This window comes from Simochromis diagramma, unplaced genomic scaffold (genome assembly GCF_900408965.1).
Source record: "Simochromis diagramma unplaced genomic scaffold, fSimDia1.1 OVJJ01000557.1, whole genome shotgun sequence".
NCBI lineage: Eukaryota > Metazoa > Chordata > Actinopteri > Cichliformes > Cichlidae > Simochromis > Simochromis diagramma.
The window spans coordinates 3279212-3300236 of record NW_024387156.1 but is presented as its reverse complement, the minus strand read 5'-3'; the positions used below and the strand labels follow the sequence as shown (position 1 = coordinate 3300236).

The window sequence follows — 21025 nt, the reverse complement described above, 5'->3', positions numbered from 1 at the left end:
AGGTGGGGGTGGGTTGGGAGGTCAAAAAGATCTCCACATCTGGAATTACTTCGGGGCAGCCAGGCCCTGGCTGTGAAAGGTGAGCCTGGGCGCCTGGCAGGGGAGAGGGTGACAGGGGTCTGACACTGGACATCCCAAAGTCAGGGATCAGTGATCAGGAAAACAACCCAGAGCAAGAAATGAAATGGGTGAAAAGGAAAAAGAAAAACCCCTCCTTAAAAGTGACACACAAGTCAGGAAAAACCCTAAAATCTCATCAGTGAACCGTTTCTCTCCTTATGACTAACATTTGCTCTGCTCTGTAACTGTTTGACAGTGCCGGCTTGCATTGAAGATACTTGAATTATGAAAAACTACCCAAATTACTGTGTGTAAATGAAGATTTTCATTCTTATAAACAGTTTAAGGCCTACATACCACTGAGTTTTCTACAGATTCGTGCATAACAATAAGAATGAAGGAGATGTTGCAAACACCGTTCAACACATATGTAATGTTGCTGACACCACTAACGTAAAGGTTTAGGCAAAGTGTAAACTTATGCAAATGACAATTCGTTGAGCCGTGTTTTCATACGATGGCACGCATGCCGATTTTTTTTTTTAAGTCCACCAAATTAAAACACTTCCTCATCAGCTACGGTTTCATTCAACCTGGCTTTTACAGTCTGGGAACACCATTCAAAGACCAGTATCAACTTATGTTTGTTGACAGTGAAGGTTATGAGGGGCAGGGAGAAGAAACACCTTGTTTAAGAGTCATACAGTTAAACAAGACCCGAGGGCCTCCATAGCAAGGACAAGATTTCGCCGCTCATAAATATCCTATTTTTAAGATGGAAATTTCAGGTTGTGGTAATCAGGAAAACACCCCTCCCCCAAGCCTATCCCCCACACAAAGCAGGAGGACCTTGGGGTTTCTCTGAAGGAGCATCTGTTCTCTGGTTGTAAATCTCTGTTTTTATGGGGTGTGCATGAGGTCCGTGATCAGTTTGCTTTCCAAATGGTCTCATCTATAAACACACTTATTCCTTATAATTCTTGAAGCATAATTCAAGGCTGACTGATCGTAGGCAGTATATTTTTGTTATAATAATCTGCAAGCGTAAAGACTCAGTCAGGAACTGTTTAAAGAAAGTGTTGGAAACCTGGAAAATATTGGAAAACAACTGTTTTCTCCCTTCTGATATGTGTTGAAACTGCAATTTTATTGCTTGAAACGCATGTTTATTCATATACAAGTTTTTATTCTGTTACAAATAAAGGATATCATATGAAATTATCTACTGATTTTGGATTCAGAAATACATTAGCCTCTCCTTTATATTGGACTATTACATGAAATTCAAAATGTGTTGAAAATGTTTGTTTGTCAGTGGTATAAAATGGAAAGAAATGTGAAAAAAAAATTAAATTGTATAAATGTCAGAGGAAGTCATTGTCATTTTGTTGAAGACATAAAAAGAAAGAAAGTAGATGATCCCAATTATGGTGTGTAATTTTATCCAACACCATAGAAAAAGTGGGATTCCATGTAGTCCATATGAGTCTCCATTTAAGCAAGTTCTCTGACTGGAACTAACCCTCCATTTAAGTCACAATCACAAATGCAAAACTGTGCAGATATTTGGCTACAGCATCCAGTCTAGATGTCTTTTTGTGTGAATTCAAGAATTCAGTGATGCTGAGGAGAAAAAGAAAACTTGGCTTGGGGAAAATCCTGCCATCACACGGTTTTGCACTTTTGCACATTGGTACATTGATAGTAGTATACCATCATGGCTGCTCCAGAAAGAAAAGAATACTTCTTGATCCAGAGTATGTGGAATAATGTTCATCCCAGAGACAATGTCCTTCTCTGGGTTGGGGGGGTCTTGTAGTAGAGAGGGCTCCTTCCCTTCCCCTGGGATCCCCTAGCCTCTCAGTGTTTCAGTTGACTGTGGGCACCTGGTTCAAGCTGTACTCCTTGGCTTTGAGCCGCAGATTGGCAATGCTGTTGGCCATGTTCATTCCCTGGGATGTATTGGTGTTGGAGCAGGTGGGTGGGTAGGTAGCCATGGCACTGAGAGAGGAAGGAGGCAGAATAGGTGAAAAGTTACATCATCTGTGGATTACAGTATCACCTGCAGCTATGTAAATATGTAAAGAAACAAAAAAAACTTTTAAACTAAATGTGACATCAACTATTCTGAAAGCTAAAATCCCTACAGGAACATGACTGGTGTTTTTGCATGTTTGTTGTCTAGGCACCAAGCTGGTGGTTATATTGTCTGTTAATAGCAGTATGTGAAACCTAATCAGCAGAAATCAGAAAGATAAGCAGAAAGATAAGCAGAAAGATAATGACCCATATATATATATATATATATATATGAGAGAAAGAGACTCTCTGTGGGCAATATTTTCTGCGGCACTCACGCTGCCACCATTGGATACCAGCTTAGGGATAATGCACAGTGAACTCTTGGCACTACAAAGCATTATTGCTACAAAGATTTCCCTGGCTGCAGCTGTAGGGTTTGACATTTTATACTCAGTTTCAGAACTGAGAATTACTGTAAATCATGACCAATGTAACCAGAGTCACAAAAATGTTGCCCAAGAGAGCGCTGTCATTCTGTGCGATGTTCATTATCTCGTGTAGTGTAGCACAGAGGGGTCATGGGGGTCAGTAGTGGATTTAATATGGTTTGTTTTCACATTATCACCTCTTCAGGAGGGTCACAGGATCTATCCCCAGCCCTCAAGTGCTGACAGAGGGGTTAGATGAGAGACAGGGAGAGGAAAATGGTGTTTTGATTCACCACAATTAGCTTAAAGTTAGATGTGTGCAACAGATTATAGTTGCATATGAAGGGTAGAAGGCAAAGATGTAGAGAGTTTAAAAGGCAGAATGAAAATGTAGGAACAGAGGTTGATCTTTAACTCAGTATTACAGCATTTAAAGGTCACATTCACTCAACTTTCACTACAGTTATTAAAATGGAAAGACTACATGTACCTATTTTAGGCATACATGCTTGCCAGTCGTTTCTCCTGAAAACAAATAGATCAAGTTGTCATTGTGAATAACATTTTTTTTCATCATTTAAATATTTTCATTACATGCAAGATGTAGTACTTGGCTACTTAAGTATTTTTAAGTATATACATAACTCCAATATTTTCACTTGAGATTTCTTTATTGTCATAGTCTCTGGTTTAAGTTTTTCTTCTCTACAAAAGCAGTCTAGAGTCCTTTACTTTAGTCAGGAACATCTAGTTTATACCATCACAAATTAAACGCTGCAGTCGAGACATTTACATTCACTACATTCATTTCTTGCAAAATTTTCCACTTTTGAGAGGTGCCAGTAAGACACTTACAAAACATTAGTCTACACATACCTAGAACAATATATAAAATGTTTGAGTATAATATTTTTTGAATATACAATTTGTTATTTCAAAAAACGTTTTTTTTTTTTTTTTTTTAAAGAAGGTTTACACGAATGAATTTGAACATTTGGGTTTACAGTGTAATCGTTCAGAGACAGTCTGCACGGCACTGTCAACACAATCTGGGTTTAGATTATTGTGCGATATTATTTCATATTCAGTGCTATAGAAATGAAGTGGAAAACTTTTCCGCCTGATTGTTCATCAACGAGAAATAAATGGACAGGCCAGACATTTAGGGATGTATAGACTTCTAATAGTTTAAGCTGAAGAGACTTTTTTTTTTATAAAAAGAAAATGACTTTCAAGAAGTAAATTTGGAAGTAAAATGCAGGTAAATATTTATGTGTTTATGAAGATTAAATTTGGGTTAATGGTGATTTTTTTAATACTTGTATATATTTTTAATCTGCCATTACTTTATTTTTATTTTTAAAAAAAATCCTTTATAAAGAAGATTAAACTCATCAGTAGTTTAGTCTGCTTTTATTATTAAAGACTACACTTTTCCTTTATCTCTAGATTGTTCCACGTTGGTTCACATTTGCTAAGGATTTGTAATAACCTAAAGCTCAGTTTCAAACAAATGCACTGGGTGATTCAGTCCTTTTAATTAGAAATTAATTTTAGTGATTAATCAGCTTCTGAGACCTCGTGTATGTGTGATTTGGTCATATTAAAGTGTGCATGTTCATTGTAATAGAGGAGCATGTCACATTTGAAAAGCAGAGAGTTGTTTTATTTGCTGTTTATTTATCTGTCTGTTTGTTGTTTTGTCTGTCAGCAAGCTTACCCAAAAGCAATCAGACTGAATTAATTGAAACTTGGTGCAGATGTGCATCATTTTGTTTAAGGCTGCACAAGAGGACATGGGACGTTTAACTGTTTTGTATTAAAGCTCTGTGGCATGGAGGCATTAGATGCATGCGGCTTTGGATACACAGAATATGCTGCAGCAGTGAGCCTTGGTTTGTCTGCATGGACAATTAGACAAAAAGAAAAATAACATTGTTTTACTATTCGAAATGCACAAGGCATCGCTGTTGGTGTAGAAATATAGTTTGAATGGACAATGTGTGTGTGTGTGTGTGTGTGTGTGTGTGTGTGTGTGTGTGTGTGTGTGTGTGTGTGTGTGTGTGTGTGTGTGTGTGTGTAAACTGTCTGAGGTATAAGTCTGTTTGAGTTCAGGATCACAGGAGATGAAAACTTTTAGCGGAACAATGAAAAGTATGTGCAGGTAGGAGAGGAGGAAATTAAACAATAACAGAACGCAGCATCTGTGTGTGTGTGTGTGTGTGCGTGTGTGTGTGTGTGTGTGAGAGAGAGAGAGAGAGAGAGAGAGAGAGAGAGAGAACTGTTACGGTGATGTTACTGCTCGTGTTAGTGGTTATTTCTTCTGGCTTTTTATACTTTCCCCACCTTTCTTTCTTCCCCTTTTTCTGGGAAAAAGGAAAGATTTCTTGGGAAATTGCTAATAAATGGAAGTCCTTCTCTAAACTGAGAAAATGAATTCCATTTGTATTCAAAGTAGGCTTTGTGCACAGAATGTGGCTGCAAGGTTATTAGGTGATGTTCGAGGGGACTATACCTGTAGGGCGCAGCACTCCCCCAAGATAGGTAGTCGTTGGGGCGAGGTGCAGGGCGAGGCACAATTGGCTGCTCCACTGCCGTCACATCTCCTGAGTAAGATTTGAGGAGCGAGGCATTTTTGCTGGCCAGCATAGCTCTCTCATTCCTGCGGAACTTAGCTCTCCTGTTCTGAAACCACACCTGCAAAGTCAAAGGACAGAACACATTGTTTGTCTTTTAGTCATCGCTTTTTAATCTTCATGACTATGAAAGCACTGCTCCTTTAATCCAAACATAACATACATATATGTATATCAAAAATAAGATGTAGCCACTAGATATGAAGCTATTGCTGAAGAGTCATACTGCAGTCTCTTCCTGTTAAAGAACCAATGAGAAGAGAATTCTTCCTTTGCATTGGTTTTGAGATTTGGTGTTATATAAATAAAGCTAAACTCAATTGAATACAACTGAAAGAGTTGTATTCAAGCTTTTTTCTCATTGAAAAAGCTTCAACTTCTCTCAGCAAAATTTCAACCATAGTTAATAGATTTATTCAACAGGTTATTATGATTTCATTAGCTAAATACACACATACCAACCAGTATGCCAGTGGTCCTGCTTAAATATTTCTGACACTGATTCGATATCAGGCTTTAAAGAAAGCCTTCCCCAATATACTTTTAGCTCCACTTTCTCGTCCACATATAAAGTAAACTCTGACTCCAATAAAACAACACGGTGATGCCCAAAATGCCAAAATTTCAGTTTTTTCCAGACTATTAATATTTATAGCTCGGGCACAGCACTGTGAAGTATGAGGAACTATGGTGAGTCTTTCCAGACTCATTGGTCATTTTTTTTGTATTGACCAAAATGTTGGTCAATTAAGCAAGAAGTTTTTTTTTTAATATACTTTCAGTTTTGACCTTGAAAGCTGGTAATGTGTCAGAAACCTCTATCTTTATAATCTGGGCACATTCATAGAATTTCATAATTCTCCATGTAATCGCCAACTTTGTGGCCTGCTCAACAAACCGCATTTTATCTCTAACCATGCAGTGAAATAGAAGCTCTAAATGTTTCTCGTGCTCACTGTGTCCGAAGTAAGATGGGGTTTTTTTTGTGGTATCCTACAACAGTTTGCAGTCAAATACGCTAAAATTTCTCAGTCAGCACTGAATTAAGTCGTATGACATCAGTAAGAAAAAGAGGTTTTATATGGTGCCTCACACTCACAGTTTCACTTGTGAGAGAAAATTCTGAGCTGTTGGTAAAAACTCTAAAATAAAGAAAGTCATCCTCAGACATGTGTTCTCATACCCAGATCAGGATATAATGGCAAATCAGTAACTTTGCTTTTTGAATGGCCTAACAAGTGCTTCATACATGCACTCCATGGACCATATTACACTCCACTATTATTTACAGGGATAATCAACGTTTTGATTTTGTCTGAAGATCTATAGAAATCCCTTGAAGCTACGATTGGTCAGTGTAACAGATATTTTCAGATATTTTTAAATATCGATCTATCATTATGGGTTTTTTTTAAATAGTTGTGTCTCACTCTTCAACACATTTTAAACACAAGAAAGCTCATTTTCTACATTCTGTACACAAACAGCAATTAATGTCAATTAAAAGACAAACACAGTATAAAAGAAATGCTTCATGTCTATTAAATTGTAGTAAAATCTTTACCCATAAAGGAGCAGATCCATAAAGACCACCTAAACTCTTGTCTCCAATCCAAATATCTAGTCTAATGTCTAAAATGACCATGCGTCCACACGCTCTCGCTCGTGTGTCCATGCTTCATCTGTAGTTCACCTCTTTCCGTCCTTATCAATTCCACCCCCCACCAGCACAACCATCTCATTAAGTAGACGATGACTGAGGTGGAGGATGCTGATGTTTTTCCTTACTCTGAAACTGAGTTCATTATTATAAGTTGTATGCACTCAGAGGGGCTTGCTGACGCACTGCCTCAGGAATTACCCAAAGTCTTTTATCAAAGCATTTCTGCATTGCTCTCTGTTACACATTAATCACAGATGTGCTGCTTGTCTCACTCCCAGATCACTATTTCCTCTTTCCCTCTCACTCTGGCCACAGAATAAATACTTTCATTGTTTTGTATAAAGATAGCACTGATTTGTTTATAGACACTGTATATATCAATACCTGCAAGAAATGCACGTGTTTAATTATTAGTCATAAGTCACGTGTTTCTAGGGCAAACCTGAGTGCGTTTAAGAAGAAATGTTTTCTTGTTTATAAGTGAAGAGTGGCAGATTATCCAGTACAACCAAGAGAAAACCAACAAACACTGGTCATAAAGCTGTGAGGACAAAGAATGAGCTGAGTGTGACGTTTGCATTTACATAAATGTCATCTCAGAGTCTGCTGTCTGAACTGGGGCTGCTGAACGTACGGCTAATTACCTTAAAGTTGACCGCCTGTGTGACAGCTATAAACTCAATTACATTTATATGTTTTGTAATTAATAAAAACATTTATAATTATGTTTTTTTTAATCCATCCATTTTCTTTACTACTTTTCCACCTAAGGGACATAGAGGAAGGAGACATAATGTGAGCGATAGGATACGTCTTGCCCATCTCCAGTCCATCGTAGACAGTCAACCACCCGCTCTCACTTTCACACCTTTGCCCAAATGAGAACCGTCTTATCATATTCAACATGCCTGTTTAAGGTCTTTGGGAAGCAATCAATGCAAGCACTAGATGAACACTCATAGTCTACACAGGAAGGCCCCAGCAGACCACAAAGTTCACACCAAAAACCTTCTTGCTTGTGAGGTTACCTGTTAACCACTACACCACAGTACCATTTTTTAAATATGCAAATCATAATATCAGTCAAGCTGCTGTAGGACAGAATCTATTACCAAAGGACTGATTGACAATAATTCAAATTGTAGTTCATCTTTGAACGCTTTTTCTCTTATTGCATTCATGCAAATTATTTTGTGGTGAAATATATAACGAAAAAATTATAACGCAACATAATAAAACACATCATTTCTAATTCAGTATGTTAGACTTATATGACACGCTGGAATACAACACATGCTTCATGAACAGAAATGCAGACTATCAGATGTTCGGTGCACGCAAGTGTGTGTCTGGATGAAAAATCCTTCATGAATTCAAAACTTTTACTAACAACTGGAAACATTCATTTTACGAGACCCATTTCAGAACACTATACATCCCAGTTTGTATCTGTTTTTGTGGCGTTCATATCAAAGTCAGTAGTTCATTCTCCCGCTGACAGCATCGTATTTAGCAGCCCTTTTGTTGCAGCACTTGTGTGTTTTACACATTTTGTAAACAACTGAGGAAATTAAACATCATTACATCCACTTTTCTAATCATGGTCGGTTCACTGGGGAGTTTTTGCAAACTGCTAACAGACTTTACAGTATCAGTAATTATCTAAAAGATCACTCTGGCATGATAAGAGATATGTGTCAGCTCTTATCAGTTTAGTTCAACACAAAATCTAAAGCTGTTAATGACTTTCGCCTATTAGGAAGGATTAATAACTAAATACACTAAGTTAAAAGCTAACAGATGATTTGACGCTGTGAGGAGTCGTGCTGTTTGTGTGACCGCGTGCACTGCAGTTTCCTATTAAAACTTTTCAGCTTAGTCAAATATTCATTTAATATGTTCTATTTTAAGATTTGTATCATATAAGTTCATATCTGTATATTAACAGAAAGTTATTTATTTTATATCTGACTTATTCTGGTACAACACTAATTTCAAATCTTATAAGTGCATTTGTTGTTTCTCTCTTTACCTAAGTTAGAATCTAGCTAACAGTTCAATCAAATGTTCAAATAACAGGAGAATCAAATGTCAAGGAATCAGTATTTGTCGAAATAAAAGTATCAGAATGTGGAATTATTACTGAAGGTTTATAATCTCAGGAAAACATCTTTTCTTCTTTTTTGCCACGTAGCATTGAAGCCACCTTCCTGTGGCAATACCTTTTTCGTACCTGCACTCTAGCCTCGGTGAGGTTGACCCGGCGAGCCAGATCTTCTCTGACGAAAGCATCGGGGTAGTGTGTCCTCTCAAACACTCTCTCCAGAGCTTGGAGCTGGCTGCTGTTGAAGGTGGTCCTGTTCCTGCGCTGCTTCCTCTTCTTCTTCTCCTCTGTGTTCATCTGTTCATCTGCACAAAGAGGAAGAAGGAACTTTATGAATCAGAGGAACAGCTTTTGTTCTGCTCAAGCATTACCAAAAAAATCAAACGACTATATAATTACAGTTATAATTGCAATTAACTATAAGTGTAATTGTAACTGTTATATTGTTATATAAATACAGCAGGAAGCATTGTCTGCATTGACACACAACCGCTACTGCAGACTGTAAGACAGTTTGAGTCACAAATTAAAATGAATAAAACTGATCGATCGATCGATAGATAGCCAGATAGATACACTACCACTTAAAGACTGATGATTGAGGTCAACAAGTTGAGGTTTGTTTCTGCCCAGTTAGAGCAGAAGGTCATTTAATAAGTTTAATACGCAAAGAACGACACAACGTATCATAGCTCTACATTTTACTAGAGGAAGACTTGACTTATTAACAGTACCTTTTGTGGTTTATCCTTATCATTATTTTCTTGTAAACAAACAATGTTTATATATAAAACTATATATTATATATGAATATTTACCCTCATAGAAAGTACGATTTCTTTTAAAAAGCTGTGAAATAATTTCTGGATCTGCAGAAACACGTCACTTGGCTCTTCACCTAACTAACTAGCACACAAGCCAAAAACAAAAGTAACAGAATCCCTTTGGCAAAGCTGAATGTGTAATTCATTATGGAAGCGCTCCATGTGCTCAGTCTGATAGTTCCCGCTGGGTGAAATCAGTGTTGGTGAATTGTGGCTGCACAACAGGACCACAAACTAACACTTTCACACAGAAAAATAAGGCTGTGATCTAATTACATCCACACATACACACAGTCTGTAGTTATGTGCACACACATATGCAAAGGTAGGACGTTGCTCAATACACTCAAGTGTTTCATGCTACTTAGCAGTAATAACATTTTGAGAGATTTCAGTCAACTGAGACAAAAAGAATCATTTGGGTTTTTGCTGCTACAGATTTTGTGTCTCTGATTGGGATTTTGTATTCAGCACATTCGTTTTGTTGGGATAGTAGTTATTTTTAAATGTGTTATTCTTTATTTTGGGGTTACACAAAATCCATAAACTTTATCAAATGAACCAGAATGGCAAATATTGGCCGTGTTTCTAGAAACATCTGTGTGTATTTTTTTAATGTAAAAATCATTAAGTAGAACTTTTATTGCAGTACTTTTTACAGACCAGTTTTTCTCTGAGCTTTCAGGCACATGCTCTGGAAATTTTGTGGAATACATAAAAAATTCAAAGTTATTCACAACATTCATCCATCGGGTAATGTGTTACCTGATGGAGCTGGCTGCTGTTGAAGAAAAAGTTTTACTTTTGAAAATTTCCACTTCTTGGAATCTTTATTTAAGTCTATAAAAACTACTTCAACTTTCATGCTCATTTACAGTTTTATGCACTTTTTAAAAAAAATATTTCTGGAGCATGTTTGTTAGTAGAAATATGAACTTTCAGCCAAACATGGGATATTGTTGTTGTATTAATTCATTTTTCGCACACACTCCTGGCAGTGTGTCAAACATTACTCGATCGTCAAGTAACCTGTTTGTTTAGCTGTCAACATGTATTCTAAGAGTTGCTGTCAGTCGATTGGCAAAAAAAAAACAAATGTAAACTTGTTCACCTGCTGGAATCGAAAATGGAGCCCTTAAAATAAAAAGTGATGTCTGTCTGTAACTCTTAATGAATTTATTTCAGTCAAGCTGACCACAAAGTGTTTTCTTCTGCTGCTCCATACAAAGGATTTTTACAGGCCTATACATTAAAAATAGCAAGAGGAAAAAAGCAAAGACAGAAAAATAATTTGTTGTAAATAAAAAAAAAAAGTATTCTTGTGTGAATTTATGATTTTTTATGTCCATATTTTTCACTTTACTTGCTTCAGATTTTGATCGTGTGCTGCTGTTGACCCGATTATTTGTTTTACTGCTGCAACCAAATGTCTCATTTGTTTTGTTTGACTGAATCTTCACCTTTATTTCTGGATTGAGACTCAGAAGCTGAAACCATGAACAGTTATAAGTACAAATAATTATGATTTTTATGGTTGCAGTACACAGCGTTTAAACACAATTGCTACTGCAGGCTGTAAGACAGTTTGAATCACAAATAGATGTGTGTGTGTGTGTAGGTGGGGTGGGGTTGCTGAAGGGTTGGAGTGACAATGTTCATTTTGGTTTCTTTGAGCCCTTTAAATTGGTTCTACTTCACATTTGAGGCCAACCCATAAACTGAGGAGGAGAGTGCAAAGATGCTTCATTAACTAAAACAAATCCATCAAGTGATATTTTATTCCTTAAGTGCTTGAAAGTAATAAAAAGCAGTAGCTATTGTATTGGTATTTTTGCCTTTATTTTATGCGCTAAATGCCTTAAAAATACCTTAAACCTAAAACTACAACTACCCCCATCCTTTGCTCTTCGTCTTCATAATCCAGTTAATCAGACTGGCCTTGTGACCTTTTGTGGGCATCCTGCCACCACGAGGTTTAAGCCAATAGATTTTACTAATGACATCTTCATTTCATTTCTATTGAAAATAAAACGTAAATCTTGGAAGGAAGGACTGAATCCACAACGAGAGTAGTTTATGCAAGTATAAGTAGTTTCATGACTTCTCCAGGCCTGGTTTTTGCTTTTTCACATTTTAATCTCACAAAGAACAATGACCATGTTGCAGTACCACAGACAAAAACAAATAACCTCATTAATTTACATGAAAATGTGTGTGCCTGTTTTCTTTCTTTCTTTTTTCAAAAATATTTAACATAGCTACAGCACCAAAGTTTCTTAGAAGTGATTACAGCAGCTCTGCAGACACCACGGTCCACAGTTTTGGGCTGAAACTCTGTTTATTAAATGGAAAAGAACAAATTACAGTAAACTGGAGTTGTAAAGGCCACACATGGCAAACCAACGACCGCATACAGCTTTCTCACCAGAAACCAGCGTTTGCGCGTCTCCAGGCTGAGAGTTAAGGAGCAAATCGTGACGCCCTTCCCGCCGACTTTACAACCGGAGAAAAGTGGACAGCAAATAAGATCTGTCAGAACCTAAATGTGCGTCTAAACTTTCATTTAAACATATAGGAATTAAATGTTATTATATAACTTAAATTAAACATTTTGACTGCTAAATGACACTTTTAGGGCGATTCAGCAATAAAAAAAAAATAAAATCAAAAGGTTTGTAGGCCTGTATAAAAAAGGTATTTATTTACAGTATTCTATCGGACTTCATTTTTAGATTTTAAATAAAAAAAATATGACAGGACAGAGGACAGTCCACACAAAACGGAATCCACGCAGGTATTTTTAACAGTACTTGTATACAATTGTAAATTTTAAAGCGTATTTAAAAACTATCAATTCCACGCGAGTTTTCTTCGTGGAATAAAATATTTGGAAACCTTCATGGGTCCAAATGCCGTCACGTAGAGGTTTATTGAGAACGCAGGCACAAATAGCTTTTTTAAAAAACTCAGCTTCCCGAAAAGACTCATTCGTTTAATAGATCGTGCAGCGCCTGGGCAGCGGTTTGGTGTCGCACAGCTTTTAATTAACCCTCCAGGGTGATGTTTAAAACAGCAAATCAAAGCCATCGCCATCATCAGCGCCATCATCAGCACCATCATCATCCTTCTGGCAGCTTCAAGTGTGGTCGACACGTGGGACTATAGATTGATCTCATTAGCAGCGATCAGTGAAAGTCAATTAGTCCTGCTGCCAAGACAAATTCGTTAGAGGGGACCTGATTCCTAACTGAAAGTGTAGTTGGCAATTTTTTGTTATTTTATTTGGATTTTTACTAAATTTTGTGGACGCCCAAGCAAATAATGGACATCTGTGCAAAGTTTTTTTTTAAACGTGGACTAAAAATGTTTCAAATATTTGACTTAGTAGTTGCCTATAATAATAATAATAATAATAATAATGATAATAATAATAATAATAATAATAATAATAATAATGTACTTGCGTAATAATTCAGATCATAATGTTAAACTTGCTCAAGTCTGATTTCTTGTTTAATGCAATAAAAGCCGGAAAACTAGCACTACAGTTTTTACTCATCACTCTAAAACATTTGTTTTCTAAATCCGATCGATTCGTTCCTTCTGTGGTTTGTCAGAGTCACGTTTCCACAAATTAAGAGCTGATGAGATGCTGTTATTTGATTCTTTAATTGTCGGAACGAGGACACGCGCGGTAATTATGACAAATGACTAGGCTCCGATATTCTGAAAGTGTTTGACAGGCTGAAAATAACCGTAGATTAACGACGTGACCCCGCCACTTCCTCCTCCATATTTCTCACAGACGATTTTTTAGCCTTTAAAAATAACAATAACACTCATTAAAGGCTATAACGTTTGTGTCAACTTCTGCAAATGGCCCTCTGAGCAGAAAAAGAGGAGGGGGAGGAAGAAGGGAGCGTTTATTTACTCTCTCAGCGGTGAGGTGGAGAGGACGTGCAGTGGCATTTTTTTATTTATTTATCTATTTGTATTTGTTTGTTTGCGCTGAATTTATCCAGGTTCTTGTCGGCTTCGGCAGTGACGTATACCAAAAGAAAAGTTGGAAATGTTAACCTCGATTCTCACAGTGGAATTCCAACGGCAGCCCAGGGATTAGATCCCGCCTCTGTAGTGTCAAAGATATCGGCTTCATTTTTGCACACCCAGCGGGGATGAGGCCTTGTTTAAAATGTTTTCTAATAAAAATTGTGATAGGGCTATGCAAATATTCACAAAGCATAAGTCACACCTGCGCACGTCTACATGACTCAGTCTGTTTTCAAAATTCATTATTGGTGTTTTCTTCTTAAATGTAGGGCAAAACAAAGCGCCCTGCTGAGGTCAACAGTCGTGGGGAAAAGATTTATTACTCCGAAGTTAGACTTGTAAGGAGACTTCACTGACCATGTCCACCATCAGCATCATACTTCACTGACATCAGAGTGTTAATGGTAAATTAATGGTCATTTTGAGGGGGAGACCGTCAGGGATGATGCATTGCCAAAACTCACTAGAAGATTCCTTCCATGCGCGCGGCTTTTCGCAGAGCTCCGTTCTTGCGGTCTGCGCGCGGACACTCGCCAGCAAGTCATGAAAAGAAACACGTTTAGTTTTCAGCCTGTCAAGAGAACTACTTTTGTCTGCGATTTGATTTGTTTCCAAGAAATGATGAATGATAACTTGGGATATCAACAGGGGCTAAAACAGTTCGCTGAGGATTATTTCAAATAATAAGAAAAAAACGTGTTATTTTGAGCTTCGTCCCATCCTTTTAAAACATCTTTTCATCAGCATTTCACTTACTTTCCTGCTGGGTCGTGTCGCTCCCGCTAGTCAGCCCCGGAGATTCCAGCATATTTCTCCCCGTCTCCCCGACGCTCTCGTCTGCCTGGGTACCGACCATTTCCCCGGCCTCTTCCAGATCCAACAGATGGCTGACTGAGAAGTTCTTTTTGGCTTGCAAGTTGTCCAGGTTAGACGTGATTGGGCTCTCCAGGCGGTTTGGTATCGTAGCTTGCCTGTCCATTACATGTGCATAGCTAGAAGTCATGACGCAAGTGGGAACCAGCGGAAAAAAAGAGAGCGGTAATAAGAAAGAGAAGCGCAAGTGAGCCAAGTAGATCCGTGCATGCAGAAAGCACTAGCAGCGCCTCTAGAAAAACACAGCCAGATAAAAACTCGGGACTTCCGAGCAGAGGGTGGATCTGTTCACATCCAAATCAGCAACGGAGTTCTCAAACGAACTTGTTCCTGCTTTCCCCACTAAATCTTTTTACAGCCAATACATCCAGCAGTACGAGTCAGAGAAGAAAATGACCGACCCGTGTTCGTCCAGTCGCGTTTTTTTGTTTCAATTTCAAGAAATCATATAAGAAGAAGAAGAAGACGTTCTCTTCCTCCTCGGTTTGAGCCACATATGAGCAGGAAGAGTGGCCGCTGCTGCTGATGACGACCAGATGCGTAAAGTTCTGTGTGCGCACAAATCTGGCTCAGCTGCAGCTAGAGGCACGGAGGCAGGACGTTACCGCCTCACCTTCAGGCTAGCTTCTCTCTCTCTCTCTCTCTCTCTCTCTCTCTCTCACACACACACACACACACACACACACACACACACACCTACACACACACACACACACACACACACACACACACACACACACACACACACACACACACACACACAGCTGGAAAGAGAGACTTGCTGCACTACGAAAGTGGGCCGATTTTCAACCGCACTCTTAATAAGAAGTCCGTAATTGCGTGCTAACGCTTTTGCTGTGTCTGACGTTTTTCATGACCCCACCACCCTCTTCCCCCTTCAGCTGAAAACATCACATCAGCAGCATCGACAGCCCGCCTGGTGTTGGCCGTTTTTCTCTGATAAACCTCAGCTTGAGAGTCCTTACGGGGGATGCAGGAGGCAGCAGAGTGTGAAGGGAGGCACGCTGTTATCTTTGTGTGCTGATAAACCCACTCTGAATGTCCTGCGGTGTGCCACCAGTTAAATCAACCATAACCAGTGCCAGTCAGTCTATCCACAGGATTGTCCTCATGAGTGCTGGCTGAGCTGCCAGCGTAACGGAGAAATGATAGAAGCAAATTACAGGGCGACTATGGCACCAACCATCCATTCTTTTACATTTAGATTTGAAACTGAAAACCGTTCCTTAAACTACAAACTAATTACCAAGGCCAGCGAGAGGTCCCACAAACATCACTCGAAAGTGTATTTTTTATAATAGTGATAGTTGTTTGTATTTTATCGTGATTTTTAACAATGTTTTATTCTTCATTTTTTAGATCGCGAAAAAGAAACGCACGAGTTTTACATTTCTTGACAGTGTATTTATTTGTATGTTACACGTGATGTTCCTGCCACTAAATACATTCTAAAAACAAAAGAAAAAACAAACAAATTTTTTTTTAAATTTTTTTGGGTCAACCCACACTTTGTTAGTGCATCTACAAATGTGTTTAGTGGGCACCATGTCTAATCCTTGGTTATCTATATACAGGCACTTGAATAGGCACTGAACTGTCTGGCCTTTAAAGAAATTGAAAAAAAAGGAATTTTTTCACAATTTTTTAAAACTTTATAATTGCAAAATATGCAAAAATCTACATGAGCTGCACTTAAAAAAATGCAGATCCCATTCAATACATTGATGAATTGTCTTACATGACATCCTGTTCACAAATATTGTCCAGGATCTAATATATTAATTTACCAGCCAACCAGAGCCTGACAGCCGTCCCCTGATAGCTTCATGATAGTTTTACCTCTGTCATCACATCATTAAAATATTACACCAGACTAGGATTTTCAGGTACTTTTACAAATTCCCCTTCCTGTCCATAGCTGAATGCTGAACTGATGGCCTTAAACAGTTTCAGTTTCACTGGTGCCAGAAAAATTTTGATATGTAATACAAGGCAAAAATTCTGATTATCAGCTGTAATCTTTTCAAAGCATTGAAAAAGTCAGAAATGCTGGATACAGACCAAAAGACATATCGAGGCGTGTTATATGAAAAGGTAAAGACCATACAAGTATCAAAGCGTGAGTCTAAATGATCCCCCGTGAGGAAGAACCTGGCAACGGTCAGAAGGAAAAACTCCCTTTTTTTAGAGAAGTGAGATGAAATAAGAGACAGACGGAGAAAAAACAGGAGCATAGCTAGGCCACAAACAAACACACAAACAAAAAAGAAAGAAATACAATGTGAATTTATTGAATTTCCTCAAACTGGAGATCTGGGGGGGATTTCCATGTTTCAAATCAGCTAAGGATGAAACAGCCTGAGTATGAAAAAAAGCAGTAAGAATCATTTATACTGGTACTAGAATCGTAGGGGATTACCAGCACATTTGCCAGTTTTTCCTTTCTTTCTTTCTTTCTTTCTTTCTTTCTTTCTTTGCTAGATAAAATATAGTGGAGTGAAATCTAGAAAAGCATGAAATGCTTTGGTTATGTATTGACTCCTGTCTCATACACAAGCTAGAGGTTAGCTGACTGAGGGAGGTTGAGGGATGAAATGGAAGGAGCTAATGTTGTTGTAAATGAAATGGTACTTAATTTTTCTACTAACTCAGCATTAAAAACACTTTTATATATACAAGTATTTCTTTGCAACTCTTGTCCAAGGAAGCTTCAGACTAAAAGAGTGTGTGTGAGGGGGGGGGGGAATTGAACCGCTTAGCTTCCGATTCGTAGATAACCTGCGCTACCTCACGAACCACAGCCACCCAGTTATGGCAGTGGGGTCATGTATTCAGATGGCAAGAGTTGACTCTAGGCTCTGAGGTGCCATAGACGTCCTGTAGCTTCCAGCCCCTGATCTGGGAAAAGAACACTTGATGCCATCAAAGGGCCACCGATTGAATCCAGATGTGCCTCACTCGCTCTTTCCATGTATTTAATGAAGGCACAGGGATAGAGTAGACTTTTTCATCATTAGCTTTCCCCCAGATTCGCTTTTCATGGCTACAAGTCGATTCTGGTGCCAGCTAAGGGGAAAAAAAGAAGAAGAAGAAAAAAAAAAGAAAGAATGAAAAATGGGGGGAAAAGGCCTCCCCATGACTCAAGCTCAGTGTTCTCATTCAGGGCCCCTATTCTTTGTTCTGAGCTCAACGTGAAAGTGACTTGTTTGCCCTGGCTGCTACAGTTTGTCTGTGGCAAATCGAAATGTCCAAACATCTCTGAGACGAATATGCCATCCTGCAGAAGTGATGTTAGCAGGAAAAATCTGTGCACGTGGCTGAAATGGTTTAGAAATCAGTATCAGGGTTAGCACAAAAGTACTTTGCAAATGATTTATTTGTGCACATTATTTTGCTGTTACAATATATGGGTTTAATTTATGAATGGAACATAATCTAAAAACACCAAGCCTCAAACACATTTAAAGCACTTCAGAGACAAATGATAACATAGTTGAAATAAAAAAAATGAGTATTCCACTTATTTCAGCTTCATTCAATAGCTTGCACGTATTTAATGTTTCCAATAAATATCATTGTATCAGTCTGTGCATTCTAACATAGCTGACAGACTGACAGAGCAGCCCAAAACAGGAACATAGGCCATCAAAGTCAGAAATATTCAGTCATAAATGAATTCCAAGATGTAGAAAAGTCCAAGTGTTGTGATCACGTCATACCAGTAACATCAGCACTGCTTTAATGAGACTGTTTAAAAAAAAACATGCCTAACCAAGTTTAACATTACCATATGAATACAAAAAATGTATGCTATCCATTTCAGTGTTGTTGTTGCAACACTTTTTTGTATTTATTCTACATTAATGTGACTTTCTTTATTCCCCAAATCACAACCAACAGTTGATTACAAGCTTCAAGTGGTTTTGTGTGTGTGTGTGTGTGTGTGTGTGTGTGTGTGTGTGTGTGTGTGTGTGTGTGTGTGTGTGCTTTTTTACATGATGTGTTACATCATCTGTTTGAGTTTGACAGGCAACTTCTGGGCTCAGATTTAACTTCAATAAAGTGCATCTCACAAATCTTAGGGCTGTGCACAAGCCAAAAACAGGAACGGTCATAAATTAATGCAAAGTTTCACAAAACGGGTTTTGGTGATTTTTGAGTGCAACCTGATCACAGACTCCTGAAACTTTACTCTCTATTTTATGTCAGAACTGAAAGTGTGTAGAGGGATAATTAGAGTGTGCACTGTTTTGCAGTTGGTGGAGGGAAAGTAAAAAAGTCTTTATGAAGCATGTCTAAACATGTTCTTTCCCTTGAACTATTCTATTATATTTTTTGTTTGACTTGTTAGTTTTCAATCTTCAGCCTGCATCTGCACTCTATAATGCTTCCACCCACACACAAGAAAATACAGACTGTAGAACAAATTTGACAGATTCTGGTTGATGAACTTTTTAATATGTAATGTTAAAAACAACCACTTTCAGAATCCAAAATTAATGTCAAAAAGAAATTATACTTCTATAATAGCTCGAATTGAGCCGCAAGCTGTACATTGATGGATTCCACTAAATAAATTTTCAGAATTCACAGATGACATGACCTAAATATTTACAATGCATATGCATTGTAAATACATAGGCATAGAAAAATACAGTGACTTATATGCTGATGTTAGTTTGGTTGTGTATTGGATTTATTTTTCAGGTTTTGTGATATTTTCCATTTTTATTTAAAGTCATATCTCCAAACTGAACTTTGTTGCTTTTGTTTAGTTCATTAGATTGTTATTGAACTTGGAGAAAACAGTGCATCATGTCACTTACAGTGTAGAAATGTTTTTAAAATAAGCAACCAAAAAAAGATCATCTGACTACTTTTGGATTACTTGAAGATCAAACATGGAAAATGTTGCACCTTATACAAAAACGGACAGTCTCATAAGTGTGTCATTCCACAAATGTTTTCTCTTTATGTGCACAGAAACAATTTAAATGCAAATGTAGCAGTTACAGCTAGTCAAATCAAATGACTCGTGCACTGTGTGAATTCTGCAACATGTACTTAGAATGCGCAGTAATAATATTAATACTGTATTCTGTCATTGCACTTCTTCCACTACTTGCCAGTCAAAATATACAGATTTAAACCAAAACCTCCCTCTTGGTCGTAATGTGTTTTCTTTGTCTGCTCATTGTGCATTAGCTCAGTCCCTCTGTGCAGCCTTGGCCCCGGGCTGAGGATGATGATGATGATGATGAGGGGCCCGGCCCGCCGCCGCCGCTGTCCAGTGACCCCTGGTGCTGATTGGAGTAGCGTTTTGGCCCCTGTCCTGTTTTATTTCCCTAATTGGGAGTAAATGGCCTCCTTGTTGACTCTTTACATCCTGTGCAGGGAACCATATGTTGCACACACGCCCACCCCCTGCACGCCGCCTGATTGCAGCGGCTGCACCGGGATTTCTCCTCGCATACCGACCGCTGCGGCTCTCCCACACAGATTCTAAACTGATTACAGTTTTCAGAGACAGCTATCGGGGTTTAAGTAGGAATGGCGATAGATCAATAACCAAAGACCCCAGAACTGTGCAAATCATCTGACCTTGTTATCGTCTTAAGCGCACAGAAAATAAGGAAAATGTGTTATTTGCTCGTGTACTTCTGATATTGCATTTCAAAACATAACATTTAGGCCTACTAGGCTGAACTTCACGCATTCTATTCATTTATGCGTTTATATGTCGTAATGCTGATTTTCCTATTATGAGATCACGAATGGATAATATTGCTTAAATAAGCAATGTGTTTAAATAAAAAAAAAAACACACAACTATACAACATAAAGTGCCTAGTGAGGAACAGACGGCAAAAACCGCGAGCTTAGTATGAAAATATAGAATATTTCAAACTTTGATGGCGATAAAAGACGTTCGCGCACAAACAGGCATATACAATAACTTTATCTCCATTTGGAATGTGTAAAGTAACTCCAGCTGTCAGATAAACGCGGTGTAACAGTAATTGCGCGTAATTGCGAGTAAATGTACTTCATGTATGTGTCCCCTCTTTATATTTTATGACTGGTTTTGTTCCGCTGCTCTCTCCATTGTTGCAGGCGGCTCACATGCAGCACTGTTGTAACTGTAAACGGTCTGTGGTGTTCCGACATAAAAAAGCAAATCTGCTCCTGATTAAAACAACACGGAGAGTTTACAGAACAAGTGGCCGTGTGAGATTAATTCGGCCGCGCTGATTCTCATTATTACAAAGCCCCAGAAACCGCTCGGAACAGCCTGCAACCAGGGACTCTTTAGAACTCATCATCATAAGACATACTGTGTAAAT

The 21025-nt window shown here is 38.2% G+C and overlaps 1 protein-coding gene across 2 annotated transcripts; it reads right to left on the bottom strand.

Annotated features, from left to right (window-relative positions):
• Positions 1-1183: 1183 nt before the first annotated feature.
• prrx1b (paired related homeobox 1b) lies at positions 1184-15320 on the bottom strand. Of its 2 annotated transcripts, XM_040048525.1 has the most exons (5): positions 14544-15320; positions 9043-9218; positions 5026-5207; positions 3001-3035; positions 1184-2061 (listed from the first exon to the last, which is right to left on the bottom strand). In XM_040048525.1, exons 1-5 carry the CDS (start codon positions 14788-14790, stop codon positions 2006-2008), a joined length of 696 nt encoding a protein of 231 aa, XP_039904459.1. In that variant the 5' UTR covers positions 14791-15320; the 3' UTR covers positions 1184-2005. The 2 variants fall into 2 exon arrangements, with proteins under 2 accessions (XP_039904459.1, XP_039904458.1); XM_040048524.1 differs by lacking the exon at positions 3001-3035 and having other exon boundaries at positions 14544-15313.
• Positions 15321-21025: the final 5705 nt, after the last annotated feature.